Genomic DNA, 18911 nt, shown 5'->3' on the forward strand with positions numbered 1-18911 from the left:
GCAGCTGAGACCTGAATTCTAGAGCTAGCTTTGTCTCTGGCTCCGTGTATCTATGAGTATGGCCCCATGTCTGAAACAACATCCTTGCCTCACATAAAGGGCAGTAAGAGAATGGAGGGAGAGGACTGCATCATCAGTCTCACGACTGGAACTTTTCCTTGGTCACATGAAAGAGACTCTCCTATGTGGCCCGGGGGCAAACACTGCAGGTAGCCCTGTTTCAGATAAGGAAGTGATAGAGCCCCCCACATCCCGGCAGCATAACCCCGTATGCCACAGGGGCCTGAGAACTTGGTTTGGGCATGTACTGTTTTCATTGGCCTCAACTACAGAATGGGAGCTTGTCATACAACATCTGTCTGGTCCTCCTCTACTCAGTCATCCAGGGCCTGGGAGCTCAGGAGCATCTTAGGGATGGGTACACTGAGGCTGGGCCAAGTGCCAACTTGGGGAAGGGCAGCTGAGGCATGAGGTATTAACTGGCTCTCCTCTCCAAACAGCTCAGTAACAAGTCCCTTGACAGAGAGACAGCAGGCTGGACCCCCTACAGCTATGTGAACGTATTAGGTCAGTAGTGGTTTGAGTCGTCTTCTCCATCAGTCCCACCATGATCTCTGTACTGAGCATGGCTTCCTTGGTGTATAGAGAGCGCATGGCTGTGGCCCAGTGATTACTAGGAATGGAATGAGGAGGTCTCCAGTGGAAGCAGAATGTATATTTGCCACTGTGGAAAAGGATCCTCTGCCTGGCACTTTTCAAGGCTTCTTCCCTCTGCCCTAGTGGAGGGCGGAATGGAATGGGAGGGGAGGAGAAAAGGACAGATGACCCCAGCCCCTTTGGATGCTACATGGAGATTCCTTCTGGCCTGCCCCCTACCCTACCCTCTGCTTCCCACCCCCTTCTCCTGCCATCCAGGCCCTAGGAATAATGGCTCCTCCCTGTCATTCCTCTCACTAGACTCCCATTTCCAGATCAGTGCCCTGGAGGCCAGGTACCCGCCCGAAGACTTCTACATTGAACTTAGACACCTCAGCCGCCACAATGAGCCACACTCACCAGGTCAGACCCCCCAGCCTTTCCTTCCACCCCGAGAGCAGACTGCTCTGCACCCCATCCCTGTCCCCATGGAGCCTACCCAGGATTAGTCTATAAGCCCTGTGCCCTACTCCAAGACGGCAGTTTGTCCCAGTCTTTCCTCCTACCCTTTTCACCCTCACATGCTGGCTAATGTGGACAAATCGGGGTTGCTTATGGAGGGGACACAGCCTAGCTGTACTCTCCGTTCTGCACCACGCAACCCAATAATGGCGTCAACAACACAAGGCTGGCTCTCTGCACAGAAAGGTCAATGATCCCAGAGAGGCCCCAGAACTAACATCTTAGAAAGCAAGGTAGGGTTGTTGAGAAGAGACTGGGGGAAAGGTAGGCAGGATCTACCACCTAGTATCCTCTGGACTCTAGGCTCAAATGTGGTGGCCTGAGAGGGGTGTGGCAACTGAGTCCTGAAAGGGGAACCCGTGCATCAGTTTTAAAAATGAGTGTCAAAAGAGTACAAAGGATGGACAAGGACTGTGGCCTCCCTACAAAGTAGCTCCTTTAGGGCGCCCTGGGGCAGGGCCTCAGAATGCTTAACAACTCTAGGTTTGAGTTTGGGCTCTAGGTGACTTAGTGCTCCACGGAAACTAAGTCAACCTCCACAGGTCTCTAGTCCTGGAAGCATGAAGGTTTGGAATTCATCTTGTTGAGCAGGCATGGTTGCAAGGACCCTGCTAAGCATTCAGTACCCCTAGGACTATACTATAATCCCTGTCCTCACTTCACATTGAGGTCACTGTGATCCAAATAGGAGCATGGGAGCACCCGGGCATCATCTGGGCTCAGCCCTAGTTCCTCCTAGTTCCACAGACCTTCAATCACTGTAGCTAGAGCACTACACACTGGCCTTTGTTAGCTCACAGCCAGCTAGGCTGTGGCCATTGGGGGAGAACCCCTGAGATGATCTAGGCTCTACTACAACTCAACTTTGTATTTGCTTGTATACCCTTGAATAAGTTTCTGACACTCTTTGGACCACTGTTTCCTGAAAAGGGGGGGGGGGTGCTAACTGTAGGCACCCTCCTTTCTTCAAGAAGAGCAAAGGAAACTCTTGACTATTAAGTGTTAAACTGAGGTCAGCATGGCCTGCTGCAGGTTTCTAAAGGGTATGGGTTCCTTCAGAACTTTTAGAATGGCTTGCTTCTGCTGTATCACTCAGGAAGGTGTGTAAGGTGGGCACATAGGCCTGAATTTCTGCAAATTCAACTTGGGAACTCTATGTGGAGGAAGGATCCAAGTATCAGTGGATTTGTCTTTGGTGTCAGAAATGTGGGCAAGTTAGGTGGAGTTAAACTATATTAGTAAGTATTTGTCGATTGCCTTGCACTGTTTTCAGTTAAGGATCAAGGTGTATCTAGTTTAAGAATCCATACTGTTCTTGGTTCCCAGCAACCATATCAGGCAGTTCACAACCACCTGAAACTCCAGCTCCAGGGGATCCAACACCTCTGTACTCATAGACTATATATATTTATATAAAAGTAAAAATAAAAGGACAAAAACAACAACAACGAAAAAAGCAAAACAAAACATCAGAGTGAAGGGGAGGGGCGGGGCGTAACTGTGAGTTAATCATTACTGTCCCAACCTGGAAAGGCCAGACTTGGTCCCACCCCTGGGATCACTTGTAGCAATCAACTCAAGTTTATGTCCTGCTTGTGGCTCAGGACCATGCATTCTGGGAACCTAGGAAAAAACAAACAGCAAAATGAAAGAAGTCCTTAGGGCTGAAAAACATTGGCAACATTTTCAGGAACAAAGCTCTACTTCCCCACACCCTTCAAAATGAGTAACTGAGTAAGCTGGCTGTGGCCAGGAATGATTGTTCTTCCTGGAAGTAATTAAGTACCCCAGCTACTTGTCTACTTCTCTCTGGCTCCATCAGAGCTACGGGGTCAGAAACCCTGCTTCCAACTCCATTGTATAACCAAGGGAAAGGAGAATTAGAATTCTCTGCATTGTTCCCTCCAGCTAAGGACTGGTTCAACTTCATTCCTTACCTGTGCCTCTAGAGTCTGGCATTTCATCTATAGAGACCAAAGGTGGCATCCTGAAAGGCAGGTGCAGGCTAAGAGGAAAGCCAAAAGGGCTGCAGCCCACCTTAATGTGATGAGCCCTTAAGAATCCCTCTATGTTCAAAACTATTTAGATTAAATCCAGAATAATTTACTAGGAGTAAACTATTTCCTGGGTAAAAGAAGAGAAAGACAAGGGGAGGGGAAGCAACCAGCTGTCTAAAGAAACCTCACCCTGGATTTTCTTTCCTTCTGTTTTTATGCAGGCACTTGCGGAATGGATAGACGTCAGAACACATACATTATGGACAAAGGCTTCAAAGGTAGAGTATCTAATCCTGATGTCCTGTTACCGATCTGAAATGGCAAGGAATTCTGCCTGAGAGAATACTGCAAACCCCATGCCCCTTAAAAAACAAAAAAGCTAAGAAGCTCACGGGACCCAGAGCCACTGGGTGGCTCTGCCCAGGAGGAGCAATCCTAATAATAATGAATTCATCTTTCCATTGCAGTTGCACCTGCTTAGCAAACGCTTGTGGGTTTGTTATAGATGCCAACTAAATGTCTTCGGAAATGTAGACCATCATTATCCAACCAATTAGTACGAGTTAAATTGATTATAAATCTGAAATAAAGTCAATCTACCTGCCCCAGAGGTCTTCTGTTGTTGTACTGGCAAGGACCACCACCCTGCACCTGCTGCCTTTCTGGGGCACAAAGATTGCAAATGATGCCCAGTGTTAACAGCCCCTATCCTCCAGAGAACTCTGCATCCAAGACAGATCCCTACGCCACAAGAACTACATACAAGGCGGACCACCCCTCTAGGAAGTCTACAGGTGAAGTCAAAAATCAAAGATCGAGTCCAGCCCCCCCCAGTCAGGTCCCAGGTTTAAATGCTGGACATGTGAGCTAGGCAGGGTGCTCTGGAACTCTGTCACTTATTAACCGTGTGTTTCCTAAGGTTGTTTCTTCACCTGCAAGGTTGGGATAATTATGCCTGTCCTGTTGACTCATGCCTGTCTTATTATCTAACAAGGTTATCTTGGGTGTCCAATAAAGTCGGATGGGAAGCGCTTTTGTGTATTATAAAAGTGGTACCAATGTGATGTCTCTGGGAAACGTTTCAAAGTCTCAAACTGAAAGAGCAGTAATAAAACTCAGCAAAAATCCCAACTGATATTCTAAATCTACCTCTGCACCAGAATCACCTCACAAGTTGTGTTCAAATTGCAAGTTTACACCCCCCATCAGATTCTGCTGCAGTAGATGGAGAGGAGGGCCCAGCACTCTGCAATTGAGAGGAGTACCTCAGGCTATCCTTATCAATTTTTATCCAACTATCATTAGTCTAAACTGCCCCCAGCTTTCCCAGGTTTCTATTCTGGTCTTTCAGACCTAGCATGACCATCTCCTAATCAAGGAGAGCAACTTGTGTACAATCTTAGGAAGTTGGTGATCAGAAGTGAGATGAGCAGAACACGGGTGATGGTGTGTTCTACAAGAAAGAGAAGAGCAGGCTGAGTGACCATCAGCAAGGTTTAGGATATGCAAAGCCCAGGAGACCTGTCTGAGGAGGAGGCCATTCCCAAGCTCTAAGCTAGCCCATAGGCAGTATTACCCCAGGAGCTTGATTATGGCAAGTTTCTGAGGGTTCTGGTTTAAACCATCCAAATGGAGGCACACACCATTTCAGTATGTGAGGCTGCCAACAGAAGAGCCATAATGCCACTTGTCTGCTATGACCCTAAATCTGTTTCTCAATGTGGAATGGGGGCTAGAGAGCTATCCTGGGGCCTTTGAAGCTCTGAGAAGATGCATGACTCAATGGAGAATAGCTCAGAGAAGCTCTGAGACTAGTGTACAGGCACACCTTCCCTATACACCTTGTCATCCTGTGCATGGTGATTAGGGTAACTACTTTTAAACTCAAAACCATAAAACAGCCAAAAACAGAGCCTCGGCATCATTGCATTCCTGTCTTATGGACTCATCTGAGTGCATGGGAGGCTCTCACAGGCAAGCAGCCAAATTCTGTTTCACAACTGGCTCTAATCAGCCTTTTAGAGAGAACTGTGTAGGCAAATGTACATCAAGTGTTGGGGGCCAACATGGCACACCAGAGTTCAAAAAGAGGCCAGTGAAGTATCACTGTAGAACTTAAATATGAATGTAAGAAATGCTTACAAAACAAAGCATGGAACAAACCCTACCTGCTGGCTAAGTCCCCAAACACTTGTGACCAGCTACTTCATGTCACTAATGTAAACTATTTCCTAAAGCAATAGGGGCAAGCCAAACCCAGCAGGACTAATAAGAGTCTAGGGGTTCTCTAAACTTGGTGGGTGTGTGCGGGGGTTGGGGGGTGGCTTGCCAGAGAAGGAAAGGATTTGGGCTCCAGTTCAGCTGTACAGTGCTCACTAGACACAGCAGTACGTGTGGGTCTTGGCTTTTTGTTTTTAAAGGGACAGTTGTGATAGCACCACCTCTAAGGCCCTTTCCAACTCTGACATTGGAAAAGTCCTAATTCAGTAATATCTACTTTTCTCTAACTGGGAACTCCACTCACCATCACCTTGGGAGGCTGAAGGAGAGTGCTTACCCAGCTAAGCACCTGTCTTCCCTTTTCTCCTTAATGACTGTACAATAAACTGTCGTGTCCAATTCCTTGTGTGTCATGCTTTCCAAGTGTGACAGAAAAAAATCCACTTCTCTCCACCTTCTATCTGGGAATCCTTGAGTCTGGACTGCCACCCCCAACCTGTACTCCCCCGCTACTCACTCCCTCAAGCGACTTTGGGTTCTCACACATTTCGAAGCCCACTGACATCCTGACAACTCTTGTGGCTGGCCAGTGTTTTCTGCCTCTCAGACAACCAACCCACCCCCACCCCCGTACGTCCCATCCCTCCCCACATCCTCTCTCTCACTGAAGGGAAGAATGCTAGCATAACCCCAGAAACAGAAGCAGCACCCTGGCCTCCTATTGACAGCAGTAGCTCAGAGGTGAGCAACAGATACTTAGTGCCTGGGTTTCCACATAAATTTGAGTAATCTGGGCCTTAAATGGATAGCAGGCCTTAATAGGTTCAGGACATACTCACAGGTTCAGAACATAGTCACATATTGGGAAGTTGTTTCCTCTCTAGACTTGTTCTTCCTCAAAAAATGGAGATGTTCATTTCAGAAACCCATCTTGACTGTGATGATATGCACAACGGTGTAAGGTCCAGAGGAGGAAACAAGGAGAGTAAGTGCCACGGCACTTGGAGGACTGCATGCTTCCCCTTTCTTTGCACAGTGCCCTGACAAGCTGGCACTGGGGTGGGAGTGGGGCTGCGAAGGGATGAGGAAGTATCCCAGCCCAGCTGGTTACTCTTCCCCACACCCTGTCATCAGAGCAGGCAGGTGGATGACTCAACAAGAGAAAGGCTTGGCTTCCTGAGGCTGAGTTCTCTGTCTTGCCTTGCCCCATCTCCTCCAGTTCCCAGCAGACATGGGATAACTCAGCACCCTCCCCAAACACCACTCTCCATGGGTTTCTCCATCCTGTCTTGACCTGCAAACCTTGTATGGAAGATCCTTGGCCCTGAGCCTAATTCCCTTCACCCCAGCTACAATTTAGCTCAGGAGAAGGAATGTACTGAAATGGATAAAAGCTAACATTTTCTTCAACTATTGAGAGCAGTCCACTGTCTCACTTCCTGGTGAAAATACAGCTGGGTGAGGCTCTAAGGCTTTCCACTCCTCTGACTTAGCCTTTCCTCTCAGCAGGCCCTGGTGTTTCTAGGAAGGATAAACGGAAGCAGCTGTGAAGAGCTTACACTCCAGCTAACTAGATATGCTGATGGAAAAACATCTTGATTGTCAGATAAGACAGTGGTTGAGTCCTAAGCACTAAGCATTAGACTAACAAACTTTGAGCTTTGGTTTCCTCATTTCTAAACAGTAATAGCAGTCCTTTCCTGCCCAGCGCCCCACCAAGTTTCTTTCTATTTGCTTTGAGACAAGGTCTCACTATAAAGTCCTGGCTGGCCTGGAACTTGATGTGTGAACCAAGCTAGCCTTAAACTCAGATCTGCTAGCTTTTGCCTCCCAAATGCTGGGATTACAGGTGTGCCTAATCACAGCCAACGCCTAAGTTTCAAATAGCCTAACTGGAATGAAAGTCACTCTTCAAGTGCTACACAAAGTAAGCTGTCCCTCAATTGCACATAATATGCAACCAAGACAGTGGTGACAGGTAACGAACAGCTTTCAAACAAGAAGTCCTGAGCCTCTCCCTGCCTGATGAGTGCAGACCAACCATATCAGGACAGACTGGGAAGTTCTCAGGCTTACACCACTCCCCAGTACTACGGAAGTACCGTGAGGCAAACGAAGATGACGGCTTTAGACAAGTCCCAGTCTAGAACCCAGGCCACCATTCTCTGTCCTCTACGTGGGTAGGCCTCACCAGCAGAAGCACCTGTGTGCCTACCCTTTGGTCCGAGCCACAACTGGCTGAGACTGCTCATTATCTAGCAGGAATGTTTTTTCCTCCCTGAGTCAGAAGCTACAAAGGTCAGTCTTAGACCAACCAGACTAAAGCCAACTTCTCTCCCAACTTGTGAGCTCAGCTGGGATGAAAAGCACTTTGGATTTGCTTCTGGAACTGGCTTTGCTAGGGAGAGGCAGGGGGACTCTGAGGAACTGACTTCCCTAAGTCTCAATTTCTTCCTAAAGCACTGAGGCAGGCAGGAGGAGGAGGACAGCTGCTGCTCTGCTTACATCCCAGCATCCTGAACACCTGAAGGAACTAGCAGGTGAACGCACTTCTACACACAAGCAAGGACATGCTGCCTGCTAGAGCAGGAGCTGCCAACGTCCCGAGTAAGCCCCTCCACACCAGACCTGCCCCACACCAGACCATTTGTGCTGGTGCCCAGCTCAGTTACTTCGGTCACTTGCACATCTAGTTCCCCTTGAGTCACATGGCTATCACTTTTTAACATTTTCAGCAAAATCAAAACTGGGGGCAGAGAGCTTAGCTGACAGCCCCAAATGTAAACTGTGGTGGTTCCAGAGAGCAGATTCCCTAAGAATTTCACCAGCTGACTTTCCCAGACATTTCGAGGTGAGAGGCTCTTCGGTTACTCTTGACTCTCAAGAGTACTTACTTACAGACACCTTGCCTGCCAGTGCCTCACAGCCAAGGGTCACAACTGTCAGACTAGCTTACCGCGCACAGACAGAGCATCACCCCCGAAGGGAAGGAGAGTAGCAGTTGAAGTCAGTCCCTTTCTTTTCCCTGTGACTCTAGTCACTAAGGGCTCTTCTTCCTCCAGGAGAGCCACTGCCACTTCATCTCATTTTTATTAGACATCATTTTGCACCCTTGTGGAACTGAGTTCTAATGACAGAGAAGCATACAACTGAAACAAGCTCCAGTCAACATTCCCAAGGACCGGGGAAGATGAGCCTGGACTACACTTAGAGCTTGTTAACAACACTCAGGTACCTTCTCAAAGGCCAGCTTGAAACCGAGGGCTTTTTACACCTGCTACACTTCATTTAGCCCACTCTAAGGATGAGCTCCTGAAAGACAGGGATGCTGCTATTTGCTGAAAACTGCTAAACTGTTGACATCCATACTAAAACACATATATGCTGTTATTGCTGCTTCTGAATCAAAGTTTCTAGTCATCATCACAGAAAACATGGGGCCAAGAAGTTGCACAGATTTGAGTCATAGCTCTGCAGAGCAATTTACTAACTCATGACCCTAGCCAAGTTACTGTACCTCTCTGGGCTTCCACACCATAACATACCAGCTAGCATTTGTATAAACCAAACAATACATGTAATTGTATACTGTGAATAATCTTGAGCTAGTATCTAAAGATTAAAGCCAATGATTTTCTTGTCCTTCCAAAACATGCTTCTGTGGGAAAAGAATACCTAAGAAAGCATACCTTAAGACATTGAATAAGGCCGGGCGGTGGTGGCGCACGCCTTTAATCCCAGCACTCGGGAGGCAGAGCCAGGCGGATCTCTGTGAGTTCGAGGCCAGCCTGGACTACCAAGTGAGTTCCAGGAAAGGCGCAAAGCTACACAGAGAAACCCTGTCTCGAAAAACCAAAAAAAAAAAAAAAAAAGACATTGAATAAGATTTAACCTTCCGATATCACAGTCTTTTCCAGTCCCAGGATCCTGAAGTCACACAAACTTGACTGCAGTCTGTTTCTGGTATTTAAATGAATCCTTAAGTCCTTGTTTGTCCTAAGAAATCTTTCTTGCCTTGCAGATTACATGAAAGAATCTGCGTGCAGTTCTAGTACTTGTTCCTTGAACAGCAGTGAAAACCCTTACGCCACAATTAAGGATCCACCCATCCTCACCTGCAAGCTTCCAGAAAGCAGCTATGTAGAAATGAAGTCACCTGTGCACATGGGGTCTCCGTACACAGATGTGCCATCCTTGTCGACATCTAATAAAAATATATATGAAGTTGGTAGGTGTCTCACATAAGTAACTTAGCAGAACCAGGGCAACAGTGCAGCATCTCAAGTGAAATCCCTCCTCCATTCACTGTCTCCACAACACACCCTTCTATTTGGTTGCATCTGAAGGAACCCGAGGAGAAACTCCGTCCCAGGACTGCCCTCCCCTCTAATGCAGGAAAACAAAATCTTGTGCTACTCTGCTTACAAATCACAACTGATAAGCAGTAGAAACAGCAAGGGTGGAGAACCAGTATACAACACTGACTGTTGATACACATCCACGTCTGAAAAAGAAAACAGTCAGAAATACTGTTTACAAGTTTCTAAATCACTTCCCTACACCTCCCCTAGTTTCAACTACGATCTTAGAGGCGTTCATAGGCCCCACACCTCTAGGGTGTCCGAAATCTCTTGTTGAGCAGAGGCTGGGATTCTGACAGTGCACTCCTGTAGGTTTCCCAGCTCTAGAGCAAGCCTGTCCTAATTCTCATGCATGTCAGATTTAGACATCCACAGTTCCTCTCCCCAACAAGTTAAATAGAACTTTCTTCTCTCCCACCAAGGCAACAAAGCTAATCTGTTCTCTGAACTCATTTTTCACTATATTCCTTAGAGCCCACAGTCAGTGTGGTCCAAGAAGGCCGAGGCCATAACTTCAGCTATATCCAGAATCCATACGACCTACCTAGGAACAGCCATATTCCTGGTCATTATGACCTCCTCCCAGTAAGACAGAGCCCTGCTCATGGGCCCTCCCAGGACAAGCAGTAAGAGGGATAAGCTTCTCTCTTAGTGTCCTCTGCTGACTATTCTCTGACTCTGAAAGAAGACAATCCGTGACTTGAAATATCAGTACAGATTGACCTGGATTGAAAGAAGCACTTCCAAATGGGATTGGGATAACTGTTCAAGAAAGTCTGTTCACAAAGGCAAATCCTATCACCTTCAGCCCTAAATGCCCTGGATATGATTTTTAAGACATTTAAGATATTGCTACTCATCAAGATCAGCTAAATTCAGTTAAAAGATATGTATTTAATATTCTGAAACAATGCTTAAGATGAATGTAGCTTAGGTTCTGCAAACTTTCCTAGAAGGAAAGGGGACTGGGGAAGGGAGAGGGCACTTTAAAGCACCTGAAATGTGTATGTGCTGTTGATTGTTGTTACCATCAACATCTGTTTCAGTACCTAAGGGAACTGGTACGTGGACATGAACTGTTCTAATATTAATCGTAAAGTCTGTGTACATAAAGAATGGTCCATCAAATCATAACAGCCATAATCAGACTTTAAAATGTAGCATACTTCTGACAACTTGCATTTTCAAAAACAAGAATTTAATAAAGACAGTCACTTTCTTCTGCCCCATCAGTGATAGTAGGCAAAACAGAAAGAGAAGGAAAACATAAAATAAAAGAGTAATTATTTCAAAAGTGCAGCACTTTCATTCAGTCTAGAATAATTTCTATGCCTGCTTTACCAAATTTTACCAAGTCAAAGTTCAAGAATAATGAATGTCAATCCTGGCCTGGCTGCATTACATTAGTACACCTAGTACCTGGGTCATTCTGTGTGCACCAGAGGACTAAGCTGCTGCTTTAAGAGAGCAGTCACAGGGCTGGGAATGCAGCCCTGAGGAAGACCACTTTTCTAGTGAGCAAGGCCCTAGGGTAGATCATCAGCATCATAAAAAAGGCATAGGCTGATAAGAATTAAGTTTCCCTAGAAACCATCCAATTGGCCCATTCAATTTACTTAGTTGGGAGTCCCCTGACTTGTTTTCAAGCAGTTCTTCACAGATGGCACTTGATGTAGCATGGAACCTAAGAGTGTAGAAGAAATTACACAAATGTAGGCATGGCAAGCTTAAGTTGCTTAACATATATTGTGCTTTTTGATGGAATTAAATTAAATAAATGTAAAAAAAGTTTTTTAAAACCCAGCACTTATTGAGATGGGCAAATATGTATTCCATTAGTTGGTGCTTTAAATCTCCTGTTCAGATAAGTTCATAGCTCCCACTGCAGAGTTTAATAGCAGGTAAACTGAGGCTTGGACAATTCTGAATGTGGCTAATTCCCAAATTCCTATAGGACCCCTTCATAAGAATTAAGGGCAAACTGGAAGTTAATGGCCACCCTTGTGCCACCCCAAGCTCTTAAAGAGTAATAAGGGTCTAGCCAGTGAAAATTACCTAAAAAGGGTTTACAGAAGAGGGACTAGAAGACTGTAAAGGTGGATACTGCTACAGGAAGTGGGGTTGATACTAACTGGAAGTCAGCTTGGAACCCCTTAGTTTGAGCAAAAGCAAGAAAATAAATATATAAGCAAATCTCCCTCCTCACTTCACTCAAGGCATAAGCCAATTTTAGCATTAGAGGAACATAAACATGAATGCTGCATGTGTGCATGGAAGCGAGTGATCAGCAATAGTAAACTTTCCAAAAAGCCTTATTAAAATAGAAAACACTAGAAAATTACTTTGTAGACCTAAGTTAATATTTCTCATACATATGTATAAAGAAATAGTTAAAAGACTCACCTCAGTATTTCAGGGCCACGAGTGTTCAATTATCTTTGTGAAGCAAGGATGAAGAAGCATGGCAAAATCCAATCAGCAAGGAGAAATGGCATCTCAATCCCAGGCTTTATCTTCTTCCCTTATCCTGCATGTACAATAACTGCTACCTGGCAAACTGCAATCATGCAAATTCCAAGTCTCACTTGCCAACTCCCCTCTGCACAAAAGTATCCAGCAAGAGGTGGGATGGCTAGAGCATTGGTCAAGAGATGTTGGCACCATTCTTGTTAAGTCACTTGCCCTCTCTGGGCTCCTTTATTTCCCTCCACGTGAGAGAAGAGACAGAGTGGGAGCAGAGCTCTAACAACTCTCCAACTGTAGCACTCTACAACATTTCAAGCAACACAATTCAATCAGGCAATACAGAGGAGAGGCAAAGGGCAAAGATGTGATTAACTATGGTGACGACAGCAGCCTTCACATAGCTAAGAGTTAGCACTAAGACATTTCAATCATGCAGAGCTGTTAGGAATTTCTGTCTAACAATCACAAACAGGTTTGCAGTCGGCCTAAACATGTGCACTGTGCATTCTAGCGATGATTTGGAAAGATCTGTTCCATTATTTTTCAAAATGAAAACTTCAATCCAGTAAATTAATATGTATACAAGTCAGACAAATAAAGTACACAGTTATTGTACAATAGTGTAAGAGACTATGAAATGGCAATACTTTTTTAAATCACAGATTTGTAATATATTTGTTCACTGTGCAGAGGGACTGTACCTCAAACAAAATAAAATGGATTTCTCAAACTAACTTACAAGAATGCTTACTGTTGTTTTGCACACAGAAAATCTATAATCTACATTTTATGTTTAAGACAGAACTAACCTACATTTGGTATAGTTACTTTAAACAGCTGGAAGAATGAAAATTATCACAATAGATGCTTCAAAAATTAAGCGAAAGGTTATTTTTAAAGTGAAAATGGGATCTACTTAACTCATGTGAAGTATTTTAAAATCCCACTCACACTAGTATTAGGTTTCTCTGTTTTCCCAAGGATGTGTACTCAAAGGGCAAGAGTAAGGACTACCTAATTTATATAAACCCAATGAACAGATTTTGACTAATACAATTTAGCATATGCATCTGCTTTAGGACATTTTAAACAAAAATCTTCTGATATAGTTGGAGATATGTGTGTGTGTGTGTGTGTGTGTGTGTGTGTGTGTGTGTGTGTGTGTGTGTATTTTTAAAGCTGTAGGACAATCATGATGACTCATGACTATAATCCCAGCACTTAGGAGGCTGAAGCAGGACTACCAAGAGTTCCAGGCCAGCCTGTCTCAAAACAAGCAAACAGACGAACAATAAAAGCCAGGCATGGTGCTGTACTCTTGTAATCCCAGTATTCAGGAAGTTAAGGCAGGAAAGTTTCAAGTTGAAGCAGCTTAGGCTACATAGTGAGTTCAAGAGTAGCCTAGGCTAGGAGACTCTATCTCAAAAACAAACAAAATGCAGCAGGTTTATTTTTTTAAGAAAACACACACATTACTCAATTGAGCACAGAGCTCAGTGATAGAGCATTTGCCTAGCATGCATGAAAGTCTGGGTTCAATTCCTAGCATCACAAAAGCTTAAAAGAAAATACACATGCCAAAAAATAGCTTACTGGGCTGGCAAGATGATGACCTGAGTTTAATGCCCAGGACCTGTAAGGAGTAAGGTACAAGTTGTCCTCTGACCTCCACATGTGTGCTGTGGATATGCACACACGCATGTGCACACACATCAAACAAATAAATTACATAAATTTAAAAAATAAATTCTGGAATGAGTTCAAGTTTAAATTTGCTCTTCAGACTTTCAAAGGTATATATATTATCTTCATACTAAGTCAACTCAAAATATTACAACTTGTCAGTTCACAAGGCTTAAGTGATACTCGGGAAGCAGAGCCAAGCGGATCTCTGTGAGTTCGAGGCCAGCCTGGTCTACAGAGCGAGATCCAGGAAAGGCGCAAAACTACACAGAGAAACCCTGTCTCGAAAAAAACTAAAAAAAAAAAAATTTTTTTTAGGTGCCGGGCGGCAGTGGCGCACGCCTTTAATCCCAGCACTCGGGAGGCAGAGCTAGGCGGATCTCTGTGAGTTCGAAGCCAGCCTGGTCTACAAAAGCAAGTTCCAAGAAAGGCACAAAACTACACAGAGAAACCCTGTCTCAAAAAAAAACAACAAAAACCCACACTCCTACAACCTTAGCCCTTCAGGAGACTGAAGGGTCTGGAATTCAAAGCCAGTCTAGTTAGTAAAACCTTGTGTCAAAGTAAAATAAATGGCTGGGGATGTTAGCTCTGCAGAGTTAACTTGCCTGAAATGTGTGCAACCCCAAGTTCAGTCACCAACCACCACCACCACCACCACCACCACCCACCCACCCACACACACACACACAAAGTTATTTCAATTTAGTATAGTGTTTAATCAAGAATGATATATTTTTGCTACTCATAAATAAGGGACAATTATTCTCCAGGGCTGGAGGTTGACACATTTAGTGAACAAAGGGTGAAGTTATACTCTGTGAGTCTCTGAATATCCATAGAGGATAATCAAGGACCAATGGCTGCAGGTTGTGCCCTTAGCATCCACACATTCTATTAGTCATTCACCTACTTAGAAGGAAGACACAAGAGTTCACCTGATCAGTGCACCTCTCTAAGGAAGGATGGATCAATGGATGGCTACATGGGAGCTCACTATATTTGTGCTTTGTGAATTTTTTAAATTGGAAGTCTATATTTATAGAATTATACAATTCTGTGTTATTTTAAACAATAGTTAGTTGCCAGATTATATCTGCCCAAGCTATACCAAAAGGACACCTACACTCCTCCCTCTTAGCCCTCCCACAGTGTTCTGACATGGGGTTGTCAGGGAAAAACAGATATTCAACATATAAACATGAACAAAACCTATTTCCTGACTGTGGAGCTTACAATGTGATTACAAAAGGGCAGAGATAAAGGGAGGCCTGGGGTGCTAATTACGCAGTTTCTTCCTTGACTTACAGGAAGCTGAACAGGGGTCCAAACCAACCCCACACAGAGACGAAGCTCTGCTTTGACTTCAGTTGTCAGATTCTCTCCTCTTTCTAGCATCTTCCGCCTAAACAACTGTCTACCTATCAAACTGTCTACCCTAGAGGCTTGGGTAAGAGGAAGTAGGGAACCAGGGATCTTACATAGTACTGTTATTTATGTATCCACTTTAATGCAAAAAATAAATGTAAATAAAACTAGTTATATATAAAACAGCTTCCAGGGCTAGCAAGAAGACTCAGTGGTAAAGGAGCGTGCTGCCAAGGCTGAAAACCTGATCCCTGGGATGCACACAGTGGAAAGAGAGAATCAGCCCCTCAGGTTGTTCTTTGATCTCCAACCAAGTACTGTGGCATGCCCCACTGCACCCTCATAAGTGTGATAAAAAACTTCAAATGAAATAATGTTGCTTCTTAAATTGTTCCTTGTCAGGCAGGTGTGTGTGTGTGTGTGTGTGTGTGTGTGTGTGTGTGTGTGTTTCTTGGACCCCAATAATGAAAGGTTTTGGCAGCGGCCAGTACAATGGGTGGCAATCCCTTAAAGACATGAAGAACCATACCACTTCCTTGAAGATATATGAAAATGATCTGCTGAGATACTAAGGGCTGTCAGCAGGGGATAGATGCTAAAAACAGGATGTCTGCTCAGTGGAATGGGAGTATAATGATCTGAGAGTTTATGGTTTGAGGAAAGGTGAAGTTCTGCTAACTCAAAAATACAAAAGGAATGTTGCTGGCTACTAGTTTTAGTACTAGCTAGTACTGGTAGAGCGTAGTTAACAGCCAATACACAATTATTTTGTGTTCACATTTGTTAAGAACTACCAATCCCATGTCTAATAAATGGTAAGAAAATGAATTTAAATAAATTTAACAATTAAATCACATCAACACCCTGGAATGTCATTTAATCATGTGCATGCATACATTACCCATACACTGGAGGACGTTTTTGTTTGTTTTATTGAGGTGAACACAGGGTCTTGAACTCCTGATCCTCCTGCTCCTACTTCCCAAGTACTGTGTACTATCATGCCCAGCTTAGTCACTAGTACTAGACAGCTAGCTCTTTAGGGCCCTATGAAAGATAATGAGTTCTTAAAAAGTATGCAAGATGTTTTTAAAAGTTTTCTCCCAGAATGCAAGCCAGGTGCAGTGGCACATACCTGTAATCTCAAAACTGCAGAGCAGTATCAGGAGAATCAGGAATTCAAGACCAACCTCAGCTACATGAGATCTTCTCTCAACAAAACAAAAACAAAAAGCTAGTAGATTTTTTAAAACAATAAAAACCATAAAGAGTTCTCAACTTATAGTTGACTCAGATGATCAAATGCTTCTCCCTTCCTTCACACATATCTTGACACACATTGTTAAAATTGACATTTTTCAAATGTCCTGAAAACTTGTATCTTATTTATTGAGAATTAACATGGTGATAGATGATTTTAATCAAGATATTAAGACCAAAACCATTTTTGTAAAGTATTTACCTAATATTTTACTTATCTGTTAAATTTAAGATTTGAGTTAGAATTAATAATTTGATTTTAATATCTACACAACTCAGAAATGATCTAGTTCAGTCACATCATTACTTCAAAGAATTTGAACTACGAGATGAAATAGACAAGAACTACGATTATAATCTCTCTTTTCCAAGCAGCTGCCTACTGTGTTAGTTTAGACCCATTAGTTCAATCTTCTAACTCACGTGTGATGCAGCAAATTTTCTAATAATACCTGCCTGAGATACAGCATCCTTTCTAACATTCTATTCTCCAATTTTTAGGAAAATGGATACTGTTAGTAAAGTAAGATTCTGTCAATGAGATTAGCATTCTGTGTCATTTTATCGGCCTCCTACAATATGGAAGAACACAATCACTTTAAATGTTAAGACTGGCAACTCTGTTTTATTGGCGATGCACTCAGCCCTGGAAAGGACTATGGCACAGCGCTGCTCCAACCAGGAGAAAGCTCAGGCTGCTCTCTCTCTGGCGTAGTGTCATGGCACCCCTAAGACTCGGATAGCCCATTAAACCACGTGGGTGTGACTCCTTTCACAGCCTTTGTCCTTTTCTTGTAGCACAACAAATGAAGGTCATGTACAATCTAACAAAGCCCCATTTTATTCTGTTTTGGTTTTGTTTTATTTGAGACAGTGTTGGTTCCCCTGCGTGACTGGGTGTCTGTAGCCTGGTATTTAGATCAAGTGGCCTCCTGCTTCTGCCTCCTGAGTGTTGCCATAAAAGGTAGTTTGAATTTTCTTCAGGATTATGATCCATTTTTTTCTTTAGTTAATAACATTTTACAAAACTCTATAAACTGAAAACTAATAGTAATAAATTCTTAATTTATCTATCAACCTTTTCTGCTTCTCATGTGGGCCAAAAATGTCCAAATGGCATACCTTTTTCTTTATAATAGATTAATTATCACAACAGCTCAAACCACTGAGAGCATTTGGATTTTATAAACACAAGTCAGAAATGACAAAAATTAAAACAATCATTTTCCTAACAACCAAAGAAATACAACTAGCTCAGATGTATGATTCAAACTTTTATGGGTTAACTTTTCTGCAGAACTCTTCAGAATTTAAAAAAATCAATGGCAAAGAACACTGGTTGCCACCTCTGCTTACAATTCCAATTTAACATACTCAGTGGAATGGCTAAGGATAACTTACCCTGATATGGTGACAACCATGAGAAAAGACAGCATTTTCTGAATAACAAAGACAAGGTGTGATGGCTAACTGGCTTTTCAGGAGAATTTAACAGGTTCAGAAAAACATCTAAAGTTAAAAGTAATGAAAAGCAGGGTCCAAGTACTTAGGAACTGCCTTGAGCCTAGAGTTGTCCTAGTAAATAAAACCAATGCTTCCTACTTCGGACAGTTTGTCTCCTGAGGTACAACTCAACATGAAAACTCTTGTTGACATGCAAACAAAGTCACTTTCTAACACCGAATATTGCTTGAACCTCTCCTAAAATCCAATCACGTCCAAGAGCATTTAAATCTATTCTTGGTTTAAAAAAAAAAAAAATTAAAAGCTACTCTTAGTCATTTTTTATTTACTACATAATTTTTTCTTAGTTTTATTTCATAAAACTCCTGCAAATTTTTAAATAAATAGAGATGGAACCTTTTTCTGTGTCTAGTGACACTGTTTGACAGGAAAGTACAGAGACTGTGTCACCACTGTCCCTACTAATACTTTTCCCAGAAGAGTATAATTGGACTGAAGATCTAAAGTCTCACCTGAATTGACACTGTTGTCCCCAATCCAAGTTTACTCAGCAATGCAAGACCTATGTTCTCACTCATCAGAAGCAAGTATTCATGGCTGCATCCAAAGAATTCAGGGGAAAAATATAATCTGACAACACTGGGAATAGTCCCCCTATAACTGTTTATTAGGATGAGAATATACTCCAAATCAATAACTAAAAAAAAAAAGTCAAATTACAGAGCATGCATAAAATACAAAGTAGCAATTTATAAATAGACAGTATCTTTATAATCAATACACTAAAATAACAAATAGCTACAAAAGAAAAACAAAATGACTGACTACAGCAATGCCTTCTGTGCTCCTCACACATCATGAGCACTGCAAAAAGCGGAAGATTAACCATGAAACATAGTCTTCTATGCAAGCCCACACATTTTTGTTTTTTGCA

General features: G+C 43.2%; 1 protein-coding gene across 25 annotated transcripts in view; it reads left to right on the plus strand.

Moving 5' to 3' along the window:
* The window catches only part of Megf11 (multiple EGF like domains 11), a 330509-nt gene extending 311752 nt beyond the window's left edge, over positions 1-18757 (plus strand). For 5 of the 25 annotated variants that reach the window (XM_052711804.1, XM_052711815.1, XM_052711830.1 and 2 more), the window contains 5 exons: positions 501-567; positions 958-1059; positions 3377-3433; positions 9397-9603; positions 10209-18757. In XM_052711804.1, coding sequence (XP_052567764.1) covers positions 501-567; positions 958-1059; positions 3377-3433; positions 9397-9603; positions 10209-10366 — 591 coding nt within the window. In that variant the 3' untranslated portion in view covers positions 10367-18757. The other 20 variants (XM_052711921.1, XM_052711962.1, XM_052711980.1 and 17 more) reach the window with 15 other exon arrangements.
* Positions 18758-18911: the final 154 nt, after the last annotated feature.

The sequence above is a fragment of the Peromyscus californicus genome, unplaced genomic scaffold (genome assembly GCF_007827085.1).
Source record: "Peromyscus californicus insignis strain IS unplaced genomic scaffold, ASM782708v3 Scaffold_11__1_contigs__length_118956290, whole genome shotgun sequence".
NCBI lineage: Eukaryota > Metazoa > Chordata > Mammalia > Rodentia > Cricetidae > Peromyscus > Peromyscus californicus.